The sequence below is a fragment of the Herpailurus yagouaroundi genome, unplaced genomic scaffold, assembly GCF_014898765.1.
Source record: "Herpailurus yagouaroundi ecotype Mexico unplaced genomic scaffold, PumYag 220, whole genome shotgun sequence".
Classification (NCBI taxonomy): domain Eukaryota; kingdom Metazoa; phylum Chordata; class Mammalia; order Carnivora; family Felidae; genus Herpailurus; species Herpailurus yagouaroundi.
The window spans coordinates 465,511-487,065 of record NW_024412451.1 but is presented as its reverse complement, the minus strand read 5'-3'; the positions used below and the strand labels follow the sequence as shown (position 1 = coordinate 487,065).

General features: G+C 57.6%; 1 protein-coding gene across 1 annotated transcript in view; it reads left to right on the top strand.

Moving 5' to 3' along the window:
- The first annotated feature begins 6,577 nt into the window (after positions 1-6,577).
- The window catches only part of CIC (capicua transcriptional repressor), a 26,429-nt gene continuing 11,451 nt past the window's right edge, over positions 6,578-21,555 (top strand). Inside the window, 2 exon segments of the mRNA XM_040457201.1 lie at positions 6,578-6,696; positions 9,875-12,688. Of these exon segments, the coding sequence (XP_040313135.1) occupies positions 9,886-12,688 (2,803 nt within the window). The 5' untranslated portion in view covers positions 6,578-6,696; positions 9,875-9,885.

Genomic DNA, 21,555 nt, shown 5'->3' with positions numbered 1-21,555 from the left:
ATCTTGGGAACCTGAAACACCATCTTGCAAGTTGCCCTGGCTGAATTCCTTGGTGTCATCTTTGACCCCTTTCTGTCACCCATCACCCAGTCTGAAGGGAACTCCCATATGTGCTCTACCTTCAGCTGTTTCAAAATCAGCTACTCTTCGGGGCGCCTGGGTGGCTCAGTCGGTTAAGCGTCCGACTTCAACTCAGGTCACAATCTCGCAGTCTGTGAGTTCGAGCCCCACGTCGGGCTCTGGGCTGATGGCTCAGAGCCTGGAGCCTGCTTCGGATTCTGTGTCTCCCTCTCTCTCTGACCCTCCCCTGTCCATGCCCTGTCTCTCTCTGTCTCAAAAATAAATAAACGTTAAAAAAATTTTTTCAAAATCAGCTACTCTTCACCATCACCACCCCACTGATCTGGGGACTCCTCGCTGGCCTCCTGGCTGCCACTTGTGCCCCACCTACAGCTAGAGGGGTTCTAGTAAATCAGATGATATCCCTTTGCTGCCCCAAATCGTCTGTTCACTGGGAATAAAAGCCAACTCCCTGAAGTGGCCAGCAAGGCTCTTCCTCCCTGACCTCACCTCCCACCTTTCCCCTCCATTTCCTTGCCAGCCGCACTCCAGTCTCTCTGTGCTATTTCTTCAACAGGCCAGGCATAGGCCTGCCTCAGGGATTTTGCCTGTGCTGTTCCATCTGCCTGGAAGGCTTTTCCCGCCGAAGTCTGCATAGCTCTGCCCTTCGTCCCCTTCAGGGTTTTACTCAGAAACCACCTTCCCAATAAGCCCTACCTGACCACTCTCTTTTCTTTTCGTTTTCTTTTTTTCTTTTCTTTTTTTCCCCTTTCCTTTCCTTTCCTTTCCTTTCCTCTTTTCTTTTCTTTACTTTTCTCTTCTCTAAGTAGGCATCATGCCCAGCCCAGAGCCCAACTCAGGGTTTGAACTCATGACCCCAAGACCTGAACTGAGATTGAGTCAGAAACTCGGGGTGCCTGCGTGGCTCAGGAGGTTAAGCGTCTGACTTGGGCTCAGGTCATGATCTTGCAATATATGAGTTTAAGCCTTGCATCAGGCTCTGTGCAGACAGCTTAGAGCCTGGAACCTGCTTCAGATTCTGTGGCACTGTCTCTCTCTCTCTCTCTCTCTCTCTCTCTCTCTCTCTCTCTCTCTCTCAAATAAATAAACTAAAAAAAAAAAAAAAGAGTCAGAAACTCAACTGACTGAGCCACCCAGGTGCTCCTGACCACTCTGTTTTTTTTTTTTTTTTAATTTTTTTTTTCAACGTTTATTTATTTTTGGGACAGAGAGAGACAGAGCATGAACGGGGAAGGGGCAGAGAGAGAGGGAGACACAGAATCGGAAGCAGGCTCCAGGCTCTGAGCCATCAGCCCAGAGCCTGACGCGGGGCTCGAACTCCCGGACCACGAGATCGTGACCTGGCTGAAATCGGACGCTTAACCGACTGCACCACCCAGGCGCCCCTGACCACTCTGTTTTAAATTGAAGCCCCCTTCCTGGACCCCTATGTCCCTTCTATGCACTATTTTTCTCCATTGCACTTATCCTCATGTGGCATGTATTTCTGTAATGTATTTGCTCTTCCTCTGAATCCCCCCTCTATAATGTCAGCTCTACGAGGGTAGTGATTTTTGCCTGTGTTGTTACCTACTGTGTCCCCAGAGCCTGGCACAATGCCTGGCAATCTAGAATGAATGAATAAGTTCATCTCTGGATAGTGAATCCCCATGTACCCAATGTAATACCAATAAATGTAGCCCCGTACACACAGAGAAACTCTCATGGACAGCTGATGCCAACTCAACCCCCTAAAGAGCGTCAACCCCATTGTGGACCCCGTATACAAGGAAAAACTCTGCAAAGGTGTGCTTGTCCTACTGAAGGCCAGCTCCACAAAGAAAGGGATTTGGTCTGTTTTCTTCACTGCTCTACACCAAGGGCCTACCCCAAGGTTGGTCATAGAACAGTCTGCTAATACGTATCTGCTAAAATGAAGTGAGTCCACATACACTGGTATAAGCCCACAATCAGCGTCCATCTTACAGACAGAACAAAGTCCATAACTGATATAAACTCCCATTTGCAGGGTGGCTCTCGCATGGATAGTGTAAACCCCAGACAGGGCATGCTCAAACACAGCGTGAACCCCCCAGCAGAGGCAGCACGACCCTCATAAACCTCATACAGACAGGGTAGCCCTCATAAATGACCCAAGTCCCATCCAGTAGCACAGTCTTCATAAACTTTGTGAGCCTCGTATACAAAGGCAACCCACATAAACGGTGTAACCCCATATAGGTGGTGTAACTTTCATAAACAGCGTGAGCCCCATATACGTGGTGAGACGGCAAATAAACAAGGTGGGCCCCCCTACAAATAGCGTGTTCCCTCATTAGTGTGCTCTACCCTAGAGGCAACATGGCCCGTTTAACATTGTGTGAATTCCTCCATCAACGGGGTCAGCTCCTACAACCTGTGTAAACCTGTATGCACAGTGGAGACAAGCACATAAATAGGGTCATTTCTGTAACCAGTGTGACTTTTCATGTGAACAGGGTAGCCCCGTCGTCACCTGGCCTCATGAGTGTAACCCAAGGACACTGGGCCCCCGTGTGGACAGTGCCACCTCAGGGGAGCACTCTGTGAGCAGTGTACGGACTTAACAATGGTTTCAACACACCTCAGTGTCACTATGTCAGTTTTATTAAGTCATTGATAATGTAGCCCGAAACCCCATGTTCCATTTAAACTCCCTGGGCCTTTGTAACAACCATCATAAAATTCTATTATCCACCCTCCTCCTAAAAATCCTAGTTCTCCCATAAAAAGTTACACAACTGGGATGCCTGGGTGGCTCAGTCGATTAAGCATCCAACTTTGGCTCAGGTCATAATTTCGCAGTTCGTTGGTTTGAGCCCCATGTGGGGCTCTGTATTGACAGCTCAGAGCCTGGAGCCTGCTTGGGTTTCTGTCTGTCTGTCTGTCTCTCTCTCTTCCCCTCCCAGGCTTGTGCTCTCTCTCTCTCTCTCTCCAAAATAAATAAACATTAAAAAAGAAAGTTATGGAACTGGGGCGCCCAGGGGGCTCAGCTGGTTAAGCGACCGACTCTTGGTATGGCTCAGGTCATGATCTCGCAGTTAGTGAGTTTGAGCCCCACACCAGACTCTGCGCTGACAGCGTGGAGCCTGCTTGAGATTCTCTCTCTCTCCCTCTCTCTCTCTGTCCCTCCCTGCTCAGGCTCTCTCTCTCTCTTTCTAAATAAAAATAAATAAACTTTAAAAGTTACCTAACTCCCCTGCAGCACACACAGGTATGAGGACAGGATGACTCCCCAGAGGGTAGTATAACTTGTCACGAACACTGAGGCCCCAAATAAAGACCCAGAAATGGTGAATTAATTCCTAAGTGGCAGGGATTTCCCAGGGCCCAGCACAGGATAGGGCACATAAAAACTGCCACTTCTAGGGGCACGTGTGGCCCAGTCAGTTAAGCATCTGGCTCTTGATTTCAGCTTAAGTCACGATCTCTTTGATTGTAGGATCGAGCCCTGTGTGGAGCCTGCTTGGGATTCTCTGTCGGCCCCTCCCCCACTTCTCAAAAAGAAATAAATGAACATTAAAAGGTGCACCTGGGTGGCTCAGTTGTGTGCCGACTTTGGCTCAGGTCATGACCTTGCGGTTCATAGGTTCAAGCCCCATGTTGGGCTCTGTGCTGACAGCTCAGAGGCTGGAGCCTGCTTCAGATTCTGTGCCTCCCTCTCTCTCTGCCCCTCCCCTGCTCACACACACACACACACACACACACACACACACTCTCTCTCTCTCTCTCTCTCTCTCTCTCTCTCAAAATAAATACATAAACACACAAACATTAAAAAAAATCGCCACTCCTATTTACCGAGCACTTACTATATACAAGGCCCTGGACCTGGACTCGGCATCTCATTTCATCGTCACGTCAACTTTATCAGGTAGGTACTCCGATGATCCCCATTTTTCAGATGAGAACAGTGAGACTCAGAGAGGTTCCAGGCCCACGCTAAACATTGTTACAGCTGGGACATCAAGTGCTAGACCACGGTGCCTCCTGATAGCTCGGCAAATGCTCCAGAGATAGGCCAAACCCTGGAATCCTTTCAAATACTTCCGCCGCCACCACGACCAGCACCACGAGCAGCATACACGTACAAAGTGTGCAGAAGGTGGCCAGTTAAGACTGAGGCAGCATAAACGCTTCAGGTAGTGATAACCACCTGGATACCAACAATCACGACAATAGCTAAGATCTTTGCGGGTTTACTCTGCTGGAGCCACTTGTCCCAAATGCCTTGCACTTCTAAATTCATTGTAACCCTAGGCCAAGGGCTTCCGTTTGTTTGTTTGTTTGTTTTTAATTATCCCCATACAGATGCAGAAATGGAGGCACAGAGGGATTAAATGGCTTGCCCAAAGTCACACAGCCAGAGAAGAAGCCCAGCTGGGTTTGACCCCAGTAGCCTGGCTAAGCCTGTATTATCCCGCTTCCGGCAACATCACCCCCCACCTTGCAGGACAGTGTAATGTCAATGAACTGTGTACTAAGTTAATTACATTCTATGTAATTCTCTCAGGGGCAGGGTACTATGCGCACCTTTCCTTGATGACAGGATGACAGGAAAAATAGGCCCTTGGACAGTGTGAATTCCCACAGACAGGTCTCCTTTGTGCATGGTGTAACTCCAACAAGCAGTGAGGATTCCTGTGTGAACACTGTAAACTGACCACAGCCAAGACGATCCTGAAGGGACAGGAGAGGCTCCCTTTCACTACATCAGAGGGCTCCCTGGGCAGGGTGAGTTCCTTCACGGACAGTGCACACCTCCCTCCCCACTGACAGGCTAACTCTCCCCCACACCTGATGCCAACTGACTATGGAACCTGAAACACCATCCTGATCAACGGAAGTCTCTAACGCAATATAGTCTCTGGGCAATGTGAACTCCCACCCAGCACGCACTTCCCCGTGGACACTATAATGTCTCATCTCCATGGCAAAATTAACAAGGACAGGGCACATCTCCATGTATGGGGGACCTTCTGCAGCTGCTGTGAACCCCTTCTGTAACAGCGTGGACCATTCTCCAAGGGTCTACCTAAGTAGGCAATGGGAACTCTCTGATGAGTATAAACTTCCCTCAGACCCAGCATCTACCCAATGCACATGGTCTAACCTGCCCTGTAAAAGCTCCCTCAAAGTCCACTCAGTTTTTCAGTGCAAACTCTTCTAGAATGTTATGAAAACAGTATAAAACAGCATGATAGTATGAAATGGTGTAAGTCATAATACACTAGTGTAAGTGTAAATAATAGTGTAAGATTCCTTCCCATGGATTCTCTTTCCCTCTTTCTCTGCCCCTCCCCTGCACGCCTACTCTCTCTCTCTCAAAATAAATAAATGAACGTTAATAAAAATTGAGGGGCACCTGGGAGGTTCAGTTGGTTGAACGTTCGACTTTGGCTCATGATCTCACAGGTCATGAGTTTGAGCCCAGCATCAGGTTCTGCACTGACAGCGAAGAGCCTACTTGGGATTCTCTCTTCTCTCTCTCTGCCCTTCCCCCACTCGTGAAGTTGTAGACAGTGAAATCTCCCCCACTCTCAAAGCAAATCTTTTGTGGACAGTGGATAATGTGAATCTCCTTCAATCTCAGTGAACCCCATTGGACAACTGAGATTTCTTCCTAGCCCCCGGGCTTAACCGGCCATATGTCACAGCACATTCTCGCACCGGTAGTGGGAATGTTGTACCGTGTGCACCTGCAATAGACTGGGTGCAATGGCTTCTCAAGTGATGTAAATCCTGTGTGGATACCGGGAACCCATCACAGGCAGCAAAAGCCTCTCCTAAGGCCAGTGACCACTGCTCCCCATTACCCTCTATTTAGGGCAAATCCAACGTGGAGAGTTTGGATGCCCTGCAGACAGCCCCATACCTGGTGTAAGCCCCAGATTTGGGCTGCCGGAATCTACTACCGACGGGGCATATCCCTCTCCTCCCTACCCCGTGTGAACCACCCCCTAACCTGAGACCTTAAAAAAATCTCGGTCCCGCCAAGAGCGAACACCCACAAAGTAGCTCTCTACAGAATGTAGTGTGAAGGGAATGTGGTGTGAAGCGCCCCGAAGCGCTACATTTTCCCATCTTGTACCCCCACGAGCCTGGGGGGAGGCTGTCAGAAAACTGCACCGCCCTAAACGCCAAAGTCTTCGAAGAGGGGACTTGTCTCCAGGGTCCTCCAAGCCCCAGGCCGCGCGCGTTCACTCCACTGCAGCGCGCGCCACCCCACACGCGCACGTTCTCTCCCCTCCCGGTGGCAACAGGGCTTTCCGCGGGGCCGCGCCGGACTTTCTGAGGCTGTTGATTGGTCACAGTCCCGGCCACCCTACAGCCAATCAAGCGGGGGAAAGGTGACATCACTCGTTCTCCTCCCCTCCCCCCCACCCCAAACTTCCCTACTCTCGGCTACCGACAGCAACAACCACGTGGGGGAGGGGTAACAGAGTAAAACCCGGTGAGGTCATTGCACCGCCCCGCCCGCTGCTGATTGGCTGCGGGGCTTGCGGGTGGCGGTTGGCTGCTCCTCGCACCTCCCCCTCGTGCCGCTACCGCCGCCACTGAGAGGAGCCACTGGCGACGCCAGAGCCGGGAATCGGGGTGAGTCGGGGCCCTGGGTCTAAGATGCTCCTGGTGTGCAGTGAGACTTACAGGAACTGCCCTGTCCGACTTTTTCTCCTCGCCCTGGTTCTTTGGTGCTACAGCACTCTGTCACATGGGAGTTGTAGTCTGCTTTGTACTATCGACTATGGGCCGGAGACGTAAGAAGACTACCATTCCCAGCAGGAATTGCGACGAGCCGGTCAACAAACGCTCAGGCCACGCCTTCTAAGCCTGCTTATTGGACAGCCTATCCCTAAGCCCTTCCTTCTTGCACTTCATTGGCTACTGTCCCTCACAGAGGCTGGGTTCCGGCCTAGAGTGCAGGGCGACTGGGTACTGTATTCGTCAGTCTGCACTAAGACGGCCTGCAATTGGCCAAGGCTGAAGTCCATCACTTGTTGTGGGGAAGGGCCCTAGGCAGATCAGGCGGTCGTAGGCTCAGGTTGGTGTCGGTCCCAGAGGGAGGCCGGTCTTGGACTTTGGCCCCTCCCCCTGGCGCTGCCGGGTGGGCGGGATTGGCCTTGGCGAATGTCGCTCGTCGTGGAGAGGCGGAGCCGATTGAGCTGCGAATGTCTATTGGTCTAGGACGGCGCCGGTCAGCGGGGTTGTGGCCGGTGATTGGCTGGCTGCTCCAGCTGTTGCAGGTCCATTCACCATTTTGTGTGTTGGAGTAAAAAAAAAAAGGGAGAATCGAGAGGGAGAGCCGGAGGGGGGGCGGGGAGGGACCGGACCGGACCGAGCCGGGGCCACGGCCCCCCGCCCCGAAACCCCGCCGAGCCCGAGGTGAGGGGCGGGGCCAGGGCTGACACGGGCAGGGGGGATTTGGGGTGCTGGGGGCCGAGAGGGGACAGGTGGCAGGGACGGGGAGGGGGTACAGAGGAAAAAAGGTGATTTGGATGGTGGGAAAGGGGGATAGAGTGGATGAAGTGGTGGGTAGGAAGAGTGCTAGAAAAGGGGTGACGGAGAGGGGATGGTGGGTAGAGAATGGGTAACAGGAATGGAGGGGTGACAGGACTAGATCAGGGTGACAAGGGAGAGGGAGGGGACAGAGTTGGAGGGGTGACAAGGAGAGGTGATGGAGAGAAAAGGTGACAGGTCCAGAGATGGCTGACCGGAGAGTGACTGGGAGGAAGAGGTGACAAAGATAGATGAGGGTGACAAGGAGAGGGTGACTGAGGAGGGGGGCTAGGGCCTGTGAGGAGAGAGGCAGAGGTAGAGGTGGTGACAGGATGGCAGAGAGAGTAGCAGAGAAGCTAGTGCCAGGAGGGCTGATGGGAGCAGAGGGCATGAGACCCTGAAGAACCAGAGCCTGGGCCTGCCTGGGCTTCAGGAGTTACTGCTCAGATTCTGAAGGAGGTGAGGGCCCACAGGGCCTTGGGTGGGAGTTATCCAAAGTGGGGTGGACAGGAAGAGAGGAGGCCCCAGGGGAAAGAAAAAGGTTTGGCTTCTGAGGTGAAGAGACTGGACCAGGCAGCAAGGTCCAAGGGTGCCAGGCGGTATGGTTGTAGGCCCTGGGTGGGGTATGCAAAGGTTTGTGTTTGGGCAGGACTGGGGCCGCATCTCATTCCCCAGGACGGTGGCCCAGCGGGTCAGTGGGGAGAAGGTGGTGGCAGCTGCCCAAGTCCTGGGCACCTGAATGCCTGCCCCAGTGTGAGAAGCCCCGGGCCCTACGGACTCTGCCTGTGAGGACCCCAGGTTTGGCCCAGAGAAGGAGCAGGCAGGGTTTGCAGGGTCCACAGGAGGAGCAGGCCCCAAGTAGGAGAACACAAGATCAGGGGTCCTGGGGGAGCTTGAAGACTGAGTCAGGGGTGTCTCTGATTGTGTTTGAGTTATGGTCCTGGACTCCCCCCACCCTCCCAGAGGCCCCCTTTTGGCCTCTCAGGTTCTCTTAGTCACTTCAGAGTAAAGTTTTTTCCCTTTTCTTTTCTCAGGGCAGCTTGAAAGGGGGCGGGCAGTAATGACTGTTCAGGAAGTGGGTGAGGTTGGCCTGCTGGGCTTGCCCTGCTCTCTTTGACCTTCTCCCACTTACCCCACCTGGAGTCGGAGGGCATATTTGGGGGCCCCAGGGGGCCCGGCCAGCTCAGCCACCCTGCCAGAGGCAGCCCAGTGAGGGCGGGGGATGCGTGCAGGCCAGAAGGGGGGCTGGGCTTGCTGGTATCACGCTGGGTGCTGTGGGGGGAGGGGCAGGCTCCCATCCAGTGGGACACCGAAACCCTGGGGTGTAGCTCTGTGTCCCACTGTGTGATGACGTGTGTGTGTGCCTCTGTGTGTGTCTCTGTGCGCGTGCGTGTGCTCATGCACGGCCCCGTGGCAGCACTGGGGATAAGCTCTTGCCCCAGACGTGCCCCTACCTGCTCCCTGCCAGGATCTGGGGAGATGGCTATACCTGGCAGGCCCGGGGTGCAGAGAAGAGTGGGCAGCCGTCCCTCAGGACTTTCAGCTGCCTACTCCTTCCCACAATGTCTGGCCATGCCAGGCTGCTCAGAGGGGTGGGGGTGGGGGTGGAGAGAGGCTCACATCACAGCCCAGTCACCTCCTTTTCTGTGACTGTGTTCCTGTGCATGTGTGTGTATGAGTGTGTGTGCTTTCTGGACAGTGACAGTGCAAGGAAGCGTGCCCTCTGGATCATGTGACAGGCGGCACACTGAAATGGTTAGGAGCACAGACTCGGGAGCCACCAGATTGCCTGGGTTCAGACCCTAGCCCTGCCATTTCCTAGCTGGATGAATTTGAGCAAGTTGCTTGAGCTCTCTGTGCCTCGGTTTCCTCACGTAGGGCCATTAGTAGCACCTGCCTTTTAGGACTGTCATGAGGATGAAATGGGTTAATAAAATCAAGTTTGGCCCATGGCTTGGTGCAGAGTGAGTGCTGTACAGGCGTGAACTGTTACTGCTTCTTGTGTCCCCTCGGGCAGTTACAGGGTGTGCACACACCTGCTGTGGCCTCTGTAGAGAGAGCAGATATGTGTAAGTGTCCCCAAGCAGCCAGAGCATATAACTCAGGGGACATGGGTGCCAGTCAGGGGCCCACACGAGTTGAGGACAGCCAGGAAAGAGGCTTTGGGCATCATGGAGTTGAGGCAGTGGCCTCAGCAAGTGGGAAGTCTTGGGGGACACCGGGTCTGGGGACTTCCTGAGTTGCTCCCGATGATCCCTGTCTGCCTTCCCATCTGCAGGTGGACAAAAGATGAAGCCAATGAAGAAGGCATGTGCTGGCCTCCCAGGTTCTGGCAGTGGTGGCAAGTCCCCACCAGCCACCCGGGCCAAGGCCCTGAGACGGCGAGGGGCCGGGGAGGGCGACAAGCCAGAGGAGGAAGATGATGAGGCACAGCAGCAGCAGCAGCAGCCTCCGGGGCCAGAAGAGGCTGAGGAGGGTGAGGAGGAGGAGTCTGAGCGGGGCCCTGGGGCTGAGGGGCTGCTCCCGGAGCTGCATCCTGACGACTCGGCAGCCCCAGGCCCAGCCGAGGACCCCAAGGTAGAGGGGGAGGCAAGCCGCTGGGAGCCCTCGCTCAGCCGTAAGACGGCCACGTTCAAGTCTCGAGCGCCCAAGAAGAAGTATGTGGAGGAGCATGGAGCTGGCAGCGGTAGCATTGGGGCGGCTGGGGCCCCTGAAGAGCGGGCACGGACCCCTGAGGAGGCCGGCACCCTGGGTGTACCTCCACGGCCACCCACCTCCACCCGTTCCTCTTCCACCGACACGGCCAGCGAGCACTCAGCTGATCTGGAGGATGAGCCAGCCGAAGCCTGTGGGCCAGGTCCCTGGCCCCCAAGTGGAACCAGTGGTGGATATGACCTGCGGCAGCTGAGGTCCCAGCGGGTGCTGGCTCGGCGTGGAGATGGCCTCTTCCTGCCGGCCGTGGTGCGCCAGGTGCGCCGAAGCCAGGACCTAGGGGTACAGTTCCCTGGGGACCGGGCCCTGACGTTCTACGAGGGGGCACCTGGCGGCGGTGTAGATGTGGTCTTGGATGCCACGCCGCCGCCAGGCGCCCTGGCGGTGGGCACGGCCGTGTGTACCTGTGTGGAGCCTGGTGTGGCTGCCTACCGTGAAGGTGTGGTGGTGGAAGTGGCCACCAAGCCAGCTTCATACAAGGTCCGCCTCAGCCCTGGCCCCAACTCCCAGCCGGGCCCACCAGCCACCCTGCCACAGCCCCCACAGCTGCCACACCGTGAGCCCGAGGAGGCCGTGTGGGTGGCCCGCTCCAGCCTCCGCCTGCTGCGGCCCCCCTGGGAACCCGAGACCCTGCCGAGGAAGCCCCCCGCGGGCCCCGAGGAGGAGCAGGCTGAGCCAGGGGGTACCCTGCCACCCTGCCCTGCTGCCCTGGACCCCAAGCAGCCTGAGGATGCTGAGGTCTCTAAGATCAGCTTTGGTGGCAACCTGGGGGCTTGTGAGGAGGGCGAGGAGAAGCACCCGCCAGCCCTGGGCACTCCGGCCCTGCTCCCACTGCCCCCGCCCCAGCTCCTGTCACCGCCACCCAAGTCACCGGCTTTTGCAGGCCCAGGCCGCCCTGGGGAGCAGCCCTCGCCCTGCCAGGAGGGAAGCCAGGGCGGCAGCCGTAGCAGCAGCGTGGCCTCTCTGGAGAAGGGGGCTGCGCCAGCTGCCCGGGCCCGCACACCGTTGACAGCTGCCCAGCAGAAGTACAAGAAGGGCGACGTGGTCTGCACACCCAACGGAATCCGCAAAAAATTCAATGGCAAGCAGTGGCGGCGGCTGTGCTCTCGAGACGGCTGCATGAAGGAGTCGCAGCGGCGGGGCTACTGCTCGCGCCACCTGTCCATGCGAACCAAGGAGATGGAGGGCCTGGCGGACAGTGGCCCAGGTGGGGCTGGGCGGCCGGCAGGCGTGGCAGCACGCGAGGGCAGCACCGAGTTTGACTGGGGTGATGAAACATCGCGGGACAGTGAGGCCAGCAGTGTGGCGGCCCGTGGGGACTCACGCCCACGCCTGGTGGCTCCTGCTGACCTGTCACGCTTTGAGTTCGATGAGTGTGAGGCGGCTGTGATGCTTGTGTCCTTGGGCAGCTCCCGCTCGGGCACACCCTCCTTCTCTCCAGTCTCTACACAGTCGCCCTTCTCACCTGCCCCATCACCCTCCCCTTCACCGCTCTTTGGCTTCCGCCCCGCCAACTTCAGCCCCATCAACGCCTCACCGGTCATCCAACGCACTGCTGTTCGCAGCCGCCACCTAAGTGCCAGCACCCCGAAGGCAGGAGTGCTGACGCCACCAGACCTGGGCCCCCACCCCCCCCCCCCCCCCCCCCCCGCCCGCCGCCCCTCCGGCCTCCTACCCACCTTCCAGACCAACCTGACCTTCACCGTGCCCATCAGCCCTGGGCGGAGGAAGACAGAGCTGCTGCCCCACCCGGGGGCACTGGGGGCCCCTGGCGCAGGGGGCGGAGGAGCCACCCCAGACTTCCCCAAGAGCGACAACCTAGACTCTGGTGTGGACTCGGTGTCTCACACACCTACACCCTCCACACCGGCTGGCTTCCGGGCTGTATCACCCGCCGTGCCCTTTTCCCGCTCCCGCCAGCCCTCGCCATTGCTGCTGTTGCCCCCACCTGCCGGCCTGACCTCGGATCCTGGGCCTTCTGTGCGCAGGGTTCCTGCCGTGCAGCGGGACTCACCCGTCATCGTTCGCAACCCCGACGTGCCGCTGCCCTCCAAATTTCCAGGGGAGGTGGGCACTGCTGGTGAGGCTCGGGCAGCGGGACCTGGGCGGGGTTGCCGAGAGACCCCAGTGCCCCCTGGGGTGGCCAGTGGGAAGCCTGGCCTGCCCCCGCCTCTGCCAGCCCCCGTGCCCATCACCGTGCCTCCAGCCGCGCCGACTGCTGTGGCCCAGCCGATGCCCACCTTTGGCCTGGCTTCTTCACCCTTCCAGCCGGTGGCCTTCCACCCCTCACCTGCTGCCCTATTGCCCGTCCTGGTGCCCAGCAGCTACACCAGCCATCCTGCCCCCAAAAAGGAAGTCATCATGGGCCGGCCTGGGACAGGTAAGAGATGTGGATGGGCGGGCTGGGTGAGGGCTCATTTTGAACAGGGCCACTTGCAAACTGGCTCTCGGGAGAGGTGAGCTCCCCACCTGGAGAGGGGCTTAAGGGGAGATTAGCCTCCTCTCTGCATAGATGTTTCAGTGGGAATTAACGTGGGCAAGGGACTGGACTTTGAAGGCCAGTGCAGTGTTTCCAGAGGCCTCCTGCTGGGAATGCATCCTCAGGGGTCTGTCAGTCAGCAAACCTTTCCTGAGTCTTTGGAGCCAGGCCTCCACAATCCTGATGGGGTAACAGAGTAACAGAGGTGATAATTGTGATGACAGCTCCCATGTCTGGAGGACTGGACTGGTGGGGGCATCACCATGTTAAGTATTGCGTGTGAGTTATCTCGCCGAGCCCTCCCATCCACCTTGTAATGTACTGGGGCCTGCTTTAAGCCCTTTTGAAATATTAGCTCCTTTAGTCTTCATAACCCTAACAGGTGGGTGCTATGATTATGCTCCTTTAGAGGAAACTGAGGCCAGGTCACTAACTTGCCCTGGGTCACATGGCTAGCAAATCCTGGAACCAGCCTTCAAAGCCAGGCAGGCTAGTTCATCCCTGCTCGGCTATAGTACTGGGTTACAGATGGGAAGACGGAGGCTCCAACAGGGCCTTCTGCCTCGGGGTGGCAGGATCAGGACGGGAGCCCTCCTCTTCATGCCTGTGCCCAGTAAATATCACTGGTGCGGCCAGTGCCGTGGAGGGGAGCTGGGGGTGTGCTGGGCAGGCCTCCAGGTGTGAAATCTAGTCTGGCTGCCCTCAGGAAAGGGCGTGTAAGCCAAGAGTTGAAGGATGAGTTGGAACCAGCAACCATGGGGTGGAAGAGCCTCCTAGGAGGCCGACAGGAAGACTCCAAGGCCAGAGGAGCACAGCTCAGGAAAGCCAGGGTGGCCAGAGGGCTGAGGCCAGAGGCAGGGAGAGTGACACTTCTGAGATTGTGCCAGAGAGCCAGAGGCCAGGCCAGGTTGACCCTTGTCAGAGCAACTGTCAGGGAGGGTGACCAGTCACCAGCCCCTTCCCTAGCCTCTTCTTACTTACTTATTTATTTATTAATCCGCTGTTGACAATCTGTGCCATTGTGCCTGGCCTTGTGCTGGTTGGTGCTGAGGACATAGCCCTGCCCTCACAGGGTTCACAGTCCCTGGAATAGACAGATCTGTCCTCAGACAGTGAGCATCCAGAGTGGTTAAAGCTGAGGTGGGGGAAGGCTAGGAGGCTATGGGAAGTCAGGGAGGGCTTCTTGGAGAAAGGGCCAGGGTCTCTAAAGTGAGTTATGCAGGGTGTTCTAAGTGAGCCTGGCAAGGGGGACCTTCAGGCAAAGGGAAGAGTTTGGGCAAAGGCCTCGAGGCCAAAATGAGTATTTGAGGGAAGTAGAATCTGCGAAGTCAAGGGCTTTAGAGGATAGGTGAGTGTGGGGATGTGCAGCTATATTCATCAGCAAGGGTCAGATCATTGAGGGCTCTTAGGAGACTTGTGAACTTTATCCTGAGGGCACTAGGGAGCCATGGAAGGTTTTGAGCCGATCTGACTGTGGCTGACCATGGACGGTGAATTCCAGTGCCTGAGACCAGAGGCAGGGGGACCAGGGAGGAAGGAGGTCGGGGTGGGGATCTGGGTGGGAGCTGGGACTGCAGCAAAGGCTGTTGCAGGAAGGAACCCAGGCCCTGACCTCATGGAGCTCCAGTCCAGACCCAGAGCACAGGGACACAGGGGCTATGCTTGCCCCTCATGCTCATATACTGAGGTTATGAGTTGTGTATTTTTGCCCTGCCCCAGCATCTTTTATATTTGTTACTGTCGTTGACAGGAGCAAGATTCCACAGAAGTGAGCACAGCAGGGATTTCTGTCCTTAGCCACATGAAGAGAGTGAAGCAGAAGGACTCTAACTATCCCCCTCCCCCCCCCCCCCACATGCTCACGGCCCCCAACATTGCCTTCATAGCATTGGGTCATGTGACCCTGACTGCTGCTGCAAGGGGAGGGGTGGCACTGATGGTGGTAACCCGAGGGCAGGCCCGGCAGGATTACTTGCTGCCATTTTTCCAGATGAGGAAAAGTGGCAGGAGAGTCCTAATTAAGGTCATCCAGCCAGGGAGGGTCAGGAATGGGCCTTGGACCAGGTCTCCCAATCTCCAGATCAGAGCAATCTTAACTGTCAGAAGTTACAGAAGTCCTAATTTCTCAAGCACCACCCGTGCGTGTGCGTGGTACACTGCTAAGTGCCGGCTGAGCATTTACTCACTGAATCCTCACAACACCCCAGGAGGTCAGCACCATTATTACTTCTAGCGTTCAGAGGAGGAAAGAGCACCCCAAGAGGTTAAGTGACTTTCCCAAGGTCACCCAGCTAGGAAGAGGAAGAACCAGGATTTGAACCCAGCCTGTGCAGCTCCAGAACCCAGGCTCTTAAGTAGTCTCAGTAACAATGATAACGATAATAGTAGTAACCACTCCTTATTAAGCATTTACCATGTGCCCAGCGCTAGGCGTTGGGCCATCTCGCCAAATCCACCTGATGCTATGCAGAAAGGATTATCAGCCCGACGTTGGGGGGGGGTGGGGTAGGGGGGCGGGGGCGGTGGTGGCGGGAAACCGAGGTTCAGGGAAGGGAGGCTGCAGGCCATCTGGTCGTCAGAACTTGTCCAGTGCCTGTCCTGGCGGTTCTGAGCAGCGCCTCTCTGACAACACCCATGCTGAGGTATCCAGGCTGCCCTCAGGTTCCCAGCCAGCAGATTCTTTTGTTCTTTTCCCAGAGGCCTCCCCAAACCCTTGGTAGACAGGCACCTGGGGCCTTTTCCCTCTGAGGCCTAGGTAAGGGCAGACCGTGCCCGGTGGCATAGTGAGGCCGTGGTCCTGTCCCTTTCTGCCCGCTCATGCCAAGGCCTGACCCTCACTCAGGGCAGCAGGTGTGAGGGGGCGGCCTGGGACAGCTTGCCTGCTCCTGCCCCCCGCCAGGCATTTGCTTCCGCTGGGGGACGTGCCGGGGCAGGCGGCCGGCATTCTCCACATTCTGTGCGTGGCCAGGCCAGCCAGCTGCCATTGCCACCTCCCTCTGACTCTTCCCGCCTGCTCCCCAGGAGAGGAAGCCGCCCCAGGGCCTGCAGCCCCAGCCCAGGAGGCCAGATGTCTCAGCCCCATTCCTGGCAAGGCCTTCTTTCTAGCTCCCAGCTTCTGCCTGGCTTCGCTGTACTGACAGGCAGTGCCCCCTCTCTAGGCCTCTGTCTGCCTGTTCTGCCTCACTTTGAGCCACTGTATGTCTATCTGTCTCTGCCTCGGGTTCCTACATCTGTCTGTGTAGCTCTCTACTTCTGGGCCTCAGTCTTTCTCACTGGACTTCTATCTCTCTGTCTGTCTCTCTGTATCTTTCTTGGTTTGTCCCTCCCTTAGACATCAGTCCTTGTCTGAGCTTTCGTCCCACCTTCTGTTTTGGCCCCCTGTCTTGGGATCCTGTGTCTCTGGGCTTCCCCTGGCCCTCCTCCCACTCTTTAGACAGACTTGCTGCCCCCATCATAGCCCCTCACCACTACTCTGTGCACATCGGGTGCTCCCTCCCTTTAAGTGAGTGGACAGGTGCCAAGTACTAGGTCCCTTACTCCGTTCTTGGGGAGTGTTGGGAGGTTGTACAGGCCTGGGAGCTCCCTCCTGCCCACCACTGTCTCTGAAACGTGTTGAGAGGTGTCAGGAGCCTCCTGCAGACCTATCTACATTCGAGCACCTGTTCCCAAGTCAGGCAGGAAGGCGGGGGCTGCATGGGCCAAGCTAGGAGATCCGGCTGTGGGGGAACAACAGGAAAGCAGCTCCTGTGCCCACCCACCTGCTAGAGGGCATGACCCAGACCACCCTTGCCACCCCCTCAAAGCCTTGCAGGAGACACATTTGGTGCCAGCTCCATTTAATGGAGTCCCAACATACTATACCCCAGTGAACGGGACCTCAGAGACCAGGCAGTACCCACCAACTATGCTTGGCCTGGTGGGGAAATGAGGCCCAAAGAGGAGTCTAGGTTCTCCTGACTCCCCAAATCCAGATTCTGCCCACCAGGATTTCCATTTTCTCTCAAACAGTGAACTTCATCTCTCTGATCAGAAGCCTCTCCTCCCCTCCACCAGGCCCAAGCTGAGCAGCCCTGGGGGAAATGGGTGGGGAAGGCAGACATGGATGCAGGCTCAGGCAAAGAGCAGAGGGAGGTACAGAGTCTGGGGAAGCCAGAGGATAGTGACAACTTTGTGGCTCAATGCAGAGTGATGAGGGAGGTACAGGTAGGCTTCTCATTGGAAATGACCTTTGAGCTGAAGCATGAGGAATGAGTGGATTTCAGGAGAGTGAAAGAAAGGGAAGGGTGTTCCTGGCCAAGGCAGCCATAGGAGCAAAGGCCAGGAGGGGTGAAAGTGCATGACCTCTCAGTGGCTGGTTGAAGCTGGAGCTGACACTAGAGCCTAGGATTGGCAGAAAGGTGCCAAGGAGCACGCATCTAGCCAGGCTAGGTTTGAATGCCAGTCCGTGAAGAGCCAAGAGTTTAGAGTAGGAGAGGGAAAAGGTTAAGATCTGGGTGTCAGAGATCCCTGGAGACTGCCCTGGAGAGGAAGGAGGCCTATACTGGGAAGACTGGATGACTTTAGGGGAGAGAAGGGAAGGGGCGTTTTTTGAGGTAGTTGGAGTTAATCTTAAGCGACTTCGTGGAAGAGACCCCAGCACCAGGCGCTGTGAGGGGTCAGGCTGCCTCCTGGTGGCTGCGGGCGGCAAGTGGCGGGGGTAGCCGGCGCGCGCATGCGCAGCGCGCGCGGGAAGGGGGTGCGGCCCGGAGCCCCCGGCGCCCGGGCATTAATGGCTCCATTAGTGGCCGGGAGGGAGGCGCATTAGCGGCGGCGACGGCGTCTGGCTCCCATTACCACCGGCGGCAGCGGCTGCACCGCAGGCGGCTGGATCCTAGCCCGCCGCGCCGCCTCCTCCGCCCGCACCCCGTCCCCTGTTCCCGCTCCCCACGGGGGCCTGGGCTAGGGAACCCCTGTCTCCCCATTTCCGCAGAAAAGCTGATTGTGAAGCCAGGCAGACCTGGGTTCCGATCCCAACCGTGCCACCTCCTGACTGCAAGATCCTACTCTCCTCTGATCCTTTTTCTTGCGAAGCAGCCGGGGAAACAGGGTGTACCGGGGGCTTTGCGGATCCGAACAGGTACCCCGTGAGGGCCGCGCCCAGCCCCCGCCGGCACCCAGGGGCGCGGGAACCCGCGCCCCAGGGGTAGGCCCCGGGCGTGGGGCCTCGGTCTTTCCCATTGGCCGCCTCCGCGCCTGCTGACGCTGATTGGCCGAGACCCTCCCCCCCTTCCTCGTCGTTTCGCCATTAACCCCTAAGGGGCCGCACCCTAGGGCTGGGTGGCGCCCCCCCCCCCCCCCCCGCAGACAGCTCGGGTGCCAGCTGGCCCGCGCCCCGCCGCGGCCCGCGTGGGTGTCAGGCCGGCCGGGCGCCCGCCCGCCCTCCCAGCACAAAGCGGCTTTGTGGGGCCCGCCGGGGGCTGGCTGGGGGCCAGGCGGCGAGTGGAAAATCTCGTGAGCGCGGGGAGGGGAGGAGAAGGCAGGGCGGCGCCCCCTCCTCCGCCCGGGTTGGGGCACCTCCCCCAGTCCGCGCCGACCAGCCCTCTCAAGTCCTGGTGCCTGTACACTCCCCCACCCTCCGCCCCTTTCCACCCCCAAATCCATATTCCCCCTCCGTCCTATGCCGTCCATCTCCCAATCCCTGGGGACCCTCCCCCACACCTCTCGCCTGCCTCTTTCCCTCCTAGTCCCCCTGCCTACCCCAGCCCCACTCACACTGACTCACCCCGGCGCTATTTTTAGGCCCCCATCCCTCCCGAGCCGCACCAGCCCAATCCTGGGCTCGTTCCCCAGGCAACCCTGGCCGTCGCCGACGCCGCACGGGGTGGGTGGGTGGGTGGGTGTGTATGTGGAGAGCGGGTGAGGGGAGCTGGGGACACCGGGGTGGTGAGCCGAGGCGGGGACCCAGGCCTGGAGAGCAGGGTGGGGAGCCACGGGCGACAGGGGCGTGGTGCCTCTTGGGCTCAATAAATGGGCCGGTGAGTTCAGAGTGTGTCTGCCTGTCCCTCAGTCTGTCAGCATCCCTGGCTGTACGCCCCAGGCCTCTGGGCAGGCCTCAGCCTGTGCCACCCTGGGTGGCAGTTGGTGTCTCTGTCTGGGCTCCCTGTCCCCAGGCTGGGGGTGGGGTAGTGCTGCGGGGCTGTTTGGGGCCAAACCTTTTGTGGAATTGGTAATGGGGTGGTGCAGGGGACGGCTGCACCATAGTTCTGCCTGAGTACCTGCCTTGAGCGAAGGGTGGTGTTGCATCCCCACTCACATGGGGCTAGGGCCCTGGTTTGGGAAACCCCCTCAGTCTTTTCCAATTAGGGAGGCCCCAGTTAGGGTTGGGGATGGCTGGAGAGATGGAGCTGTCTGGGGTTGGGACCTGCTCTCTCTTCTCCACCCCTAATCACCCCCACCCAGGGTTCCTCCACTCTGAACAATGGAAGCTAAGTATAGGGCTGGCCCAGTGCCCAGGGCAGGGGGGCCCTTCCCGCCCGGAATCCGGCCCCTCCCTGCCAGGCTGGGCCCCCACTTGGCTGTACCCTACCCTGTAAGGGGCCTCTTCCCATCCCTCCTATGTGGGCACTGTGTCTTCTACCAGATGTGCAACCCTCCCAGATGTGTGGGGCCCTCTTTCCCTGCTGTGCCAGGACCTCGCTCTTTTTCTCACCCTACAGAAGTGGGGGAGCTGGGGGCAGTGTTTCTCTGAGCTGTGTCCCAGGCTGCAGTGCAGTAGGGAAGGGGTTAACTTGCCAGTAGGTGACTCACCGGTGGGGAGAGGAGGGGGCAGCGGTGGGGAGATAGCGGGACACATTGATTTCAGCCTTGATTTCTGCCTCACATTGCAGTCCCTGGGGCAGTGAGGTAATGGAGGGTCTGAGTCTGGGGCTGCATAGGGAGGAGGGGGCAGTCACCTAATAGTCCCTCCAGTGGCCCCCTCCAGGCTCACACCCAAGTGTCTGGCCCTGCAGTCTCTGGAGGTCAGAGGGCTATGGACCTTCCCTTCCCCTCTGGGCTCTGATTACCAGTTTTGCCCCTTTTCCATTTCTTCAGCTCTGTCAGTGGATGGGATAGGCTGGGAAAAGGATTTTGTTTGTGCCTGTCCCTGACTCCACCTGTGTAGGGGCCCACTTTTTGTCCATCTGAGCCTGTGCAACCTTTACCTGCCCAGGTGTGACCCCAGGCCTCTGCCTCTACTGGATGTGACCCCAGGGCCATCTTGGGTGACACAAGACCTCTGCCTCTCTCCCCGGTGGGCCCCAGACCCTTGCCTGTGTCTCTATGTGTGCTCTCTGACCTTTTCATAGTTCACCAGTTGTGTAGTTCCCTTTGTATCACTGTGCTACTATATTCCCCGACCTCTGGGAATGTCTGCCTGGGTCCACCCCCAGGTTGAATTTTCAGTAAAGAGCAGGTGATTTGGAGCTCTGGGCTGTTATGTTCTGGAGGCATGATCTTGCACAATTTATTCAGTTTCTCTGAACCTCATTTTCTCATCTGAACAATGGGCATAATAAAGTGTACCTCCCTAGTGGCTGTGAAGATTCAGTGAACAGTATAATACATACTGGATCCCAACACACTGCAGCCCCAGTGTTAGTTTCCTTTCTTCCTCCTGGCCCTTTTCTGGAAGGGGTGGCTCCCAGCCTAGAGTGGTAGGGCCAGCCCACAGTAATGCTCATGGCACCCTGCCTTACACTGTCAGTTAGAGGGTCCCAGGTGGCTGCTAAGTGTCAGGCAGTGTAGCTGAATGATGATGAATGACCATGGCACTCTGTATACCTGATGGGACAGGGTAATGAGGTCGTGCTCGCTGGGGTAAGTTTATATAATGTGTGGGGTCAGTACAGTGGCATCTGTGAGAGGTAGCCTGCATCGGGATCGGAGGTGCCAGGAAGGCCACATGAGAGGGTGTGAAGATGGAAGAGTGTGTGCGGTTGTGTGGGAGGGATGTGGGGTGTGTGTGTGATGGACAAGCAGTGGTTGTGATGAGGTGTGTGAGATGATACCGCTTATTTGATATGTTGTTTGTATGATGATTCATGTGGGCTGGCATTGAGAATATGCGTTGGTGAAGCATGTATGACAAGGCGTGTATGCAGTGGGTGATGTGGAGGATGGGTGAGAACGAGTGTGTATGATGATGGATGGGGAGTGATTGGCCGGGGGTGTGGGAGGTACATGTGAACAGGTGTTCGAGGTGTGCGACTTCGTGTGTGGCAGTGTGAGTATAAGACCACGGTACATGTGACTGTGGAGTGTGTATGAGATAATGGGTGTGGCAGGAAAAGTCTTTCTATGAGAGGGGTGTGTGTGTGTGTGTGTGTGTGTGTGTGGTGGGGGTGAGAGTCGGCTGGTGTGAGTTGGCGAGGGCTCGAGGTGGCTTGAGTAGCCCTACCGCGCAGTTCATCTGCCCTGCGGCGCCGTGCGCGCCCCGGCGGGCCAAGCCGCGCGTGAGCGTGTTCTTCGCGTGGACTGGACACACGTAGCACCACACACAACCCCGGGGCCTCCGCAGCGCGGTGCCCCGAACCGCCCCCCCTGGCTCGCTGCCTTTACTGCAGTGCGCCCTCCCTGCCACCCTCCTCCCGCGGTCCCGCCCCGGGCCGGCTTGAGGCCAACCGGAGCCCGCCCCGCCCTTCCCTTATTTGCATATGACTGACGTTCCCCCGGGGCGGCCAATGGGGGCGGGCGCGGCGGGGCCTGACCCGCGCGCGGCGGCGGCAGCCAATGGGCTCACGCGCGGGGGG